We start from the raw sequence: 3140 nt of genomic DNA, 5'->3' as shown, positions 1-3140 counted from the left end.
GTTCACCACAGGTTAGACAGAGCATGCATTGTTTCGCCCGAGCAGGAAGGAGGGAGGGGAAAAACAGGGAGTGGCTGGAGCAAAAGAAACCAAGACAAAAGCAGTGAGAGTGACTGGGGTGTGACTGATTTGAGTTCTTCAAAAGGCTCAAAGCCTTTTATCTAAACCTCTCTATTTAACCATCGCTCGTCACACGCCTGCCATGTTTGTAGTTTTTAAACACTTTTTATATGTGTTTGTAGTTCTGAACCGAATTCTGATTTGAAGCCAAATGGATTGTGGCGAATATTAGCTGTTAAAAGATGCATGGATATGCACTTCGAAAATGTATAGTACTTTTAGGATGCTCATTTCAACATATACGATTTGGGACATTGATTCTAATATTGAATACTATTTAGGACAGATAGTGTGCAAATTGGGACGGAGTATCAGAGCCCATGAAACCCATCAAAATAAGAATCTTTAGAACAACAGACAGATAATATATATGACTTGTATTGTATTTAATTAAATAGAAATGATCATGTTGCAAAAAAAAAAAAGGGAGAGATGTTGAGAAGTGTTGGGTTTAAGATTTATGAGGTGAAATTAATTTGACATAGCTGTGTCATAACAATGCTTTATAATTATATTGCGCTGTCACACCCACTAAACAGGTTAGGTTCACCGTTTCTGTGGTTTCTAACATGCACTGATTGATAGTTAACTCAGTTTTTGAAACAGAAAGTTATGTTAACTAACCCTGCTTTCCAGAATATACTGTAATCTGCTGTTTTGGCCATGTGTTCGTATGATGACATGAAAAGTGTAAAATGTGACAACATTTCAAAAATAGATGATAATTACAGTGAGGCGACACTCCAGAAGACTGTAAATCAGTTGGGCGCGTGTCTAAGTGTGTTTGTGTGTTGCAGAGACTCATTGAGACCGCACCCTTCGGTGAAGACGCAGAGACCATCAGCCAACAGATCCTCAATCACAACAAGTTCCACAGTTCAGTCCAGAGAAGCCAGGAAGTGGACAGAGCACGGGATGAGCTGGTATGTGCTTTGAAAGCGAGTTGTGTGCATGCTAATGGATGACTGGGTGTGCTGTTGATTCACACTGCATAAGGTTGTGCACCATTCAGAAAACGTGACGTGGCCAAGTATGGTGACCCATACTAGGAATTAGTGCTCTGCATTTAACCCATCCTTAGTGCACACACACAGCAGTGAACACACACACACTGTGAACACACATTTATGCTGCGGCGCCCGGGGAGCAGTTGGGGGTTCGGTGCCTTGCGCAAGGGCACCTCAGTCGTGGTATTGAAGGTGGGAGAGAGCGCTGTACATTCACTCCCCCCACCTACAATCCCTGCCGGTACGAGACTCGAACCCCCGACCTTTGGGTTACGAGTCCGACTCTCTAACCATTAGGCCACGACTTCCCCAGAAGTTCAGAAGAGAAGTGAGAATGCGTTTTAAATTCAACTGAAATTTGAATTCAAATGTGAATTTTGGAATTTGAATTTAAATGTCACTAAAGTGGAGTAACATTCAAAGAAATTCAAATACTCACTTCAAGTGTTGTTTTATAATAGATTTCATTGCAAGTATGATAAACATGTACTGACAGAATCTTTCTGCTTCAGCTGCAGAGCAGAGAAAAGGCTGGACTCCACTCTCTGGACCAAGAATGGGACACTTTACAGGTCAGCTAATAAAGCATCTCTCATTTCACTGTATCATTTTTGAGATGTTTCTACACTTTTACACCACAAGTGATTCAATTTAGTTGATTATACAGTCAAATGAGTTCTGTTTATAGATGTTTGCCCCCGATAGTCAAAAGTTTTGACACACCTACTCAAAACTTTTTTTATTATTACTATTGATCACATTTTAGAATAATAGTAAAGTCATCAAAACTATATGATAATACAAATGGGAATATTATGTAGTGACTATTTTAGACTGTAAATGTTTAACAAATCGGTTCTCTCCAGTGTTTGAGCTTCCTCAGAGTAGCTCGCATTCTCTCAGTCTGATCTTTTCTTCTTCTCACCGTGTAGAAAATGTCCCATGTGCGTACAGCTCAGCTGCGAGACTTGCAGAGCATCATCGAGGAGATCTCCAGAGCCATCATGTGGGTCAACGACAGAGAGGAAGAGGAGCTGGTGTTCGACTGGGGAGATAAAAACATCGACACCTACATCCCACAAAAACAAGAGAGCTACTCGGTAAGGACTCACGCACGATCATCAGAAAATAATATACACCAATGCAAATGATCACAAATGCATATGGAATTTGTAAAGCAATTTTCACAATTCAGAACAGCTTTTACAATGCATGTTTTTAAAGGATACAATGTCATTTGGCTCTAATGAACTGAGAATCTTTAGTGTAAACCTTACTGTAAAGAGTTATCCAGTTTACATTTATTTATTTGTATACATGTATTAATTTAGCAGACACTTTTATCCAAAGTGACTTGCAAAAAAAGGACCGTCACAAGCAATTTGTCAATATTTGAAGAGTTCATTTGCAAAAACCGATAAACGGCACTTTAAAAAAATTGCCGTGCATTATTCTCCACATATAGCGCGATCTGAACCCTAAACACGTTTTGTCAAAAAAGCCGGTTTTGTCCACTTTCAAGGCATCGCGAGTTCACGTTTTACTGCAGAAGCCGACAAGCGCCTTGTTGTTTTTGAACAGAAGCCGATAAGTCCATTTTAGCGAATCAGCGCGCTGTATTCAGGTCAGGTGACGAGGCTACTTTCCCTTTGAAAAGACGTGCTAGCTGAGAGGAGTTTCGTCAAAGCTGACTAAAAGTGATTGAGGATGGATAATTTCGACGAACTTGATGAACCTGTGATATCTTCTTCAGGGCGAAAAAGGAAAACAAAAGCTGAAACGTCTTCACGGAACCTTGCTAAAGCAACGCGTTACAATGCATACAGTTTATGATCACAACAACAACAACAATGTTTGTCAGGCATCTACATTGTCATCTGAGGAGATTACAAAGAGTAACGAGTGTTTTTTTAAACTCTAAAACATAAAATGTGGAGTTATCTGCTTTTGCCAAAAAATGACTGTTGGAGTTATCTGCTTTTGCTATAAAACAAACTTTTAATATGTAAAAAA

General features: G+C 39.6%; 1 protein-coding gene across 2 annotated transcripts in view; it reads left to right on the top strand.

The window, feature by feature from the left end:
- The window catches only part of LOC107671686 (desmoplakin-like), a 29429-nt gene that overhangs the window by 5804 nt on the left and 20485 nt on the right, over window positions 1-3140 (top strand). For both annotated transcript variants that reach the window (XM_016464595.1, XM_016464596.1), the window contains exons 5-7: window positions 918-1043; window positions 1640-1699; window positions 2060-2227. In XM_016464595.1, coding sequence (XP_016320081.1) covers window positions 918-1043; window positions 1640-1699; window positions 2060-2227 — 354 coding nt within the window. The remainder of the gene's footprint in view (window positions 1-917; window positions 1044-1639; window positions 1700-2059; window positions 2228-3140) is intronic.

Source organism: Sinocyclocheilus anshuiensis, unplaced genomic scaffold (genome assembly GCF_001515605.1).
Source record: "Sinocyclocheilus anshuiensis isolate Anshui unplaced genomic scaffold, SAMN03320099.WGS_v1.1 scaffold524, whole genome shotgun sequence".
NCBI classification, from domain to species: Eukaryota; Metazoa; Chordata; class Actinopteri; order Cypriniformes; family Cyprinidae; genus Sinocyclocheilus; species Sinocyclocheilus anshuiensis.
The sequence above is the reverse complement of the archived record's forward strand: the minus strand, read 5'-3'. Positions and strand labels throughout refer to the sequence as shown.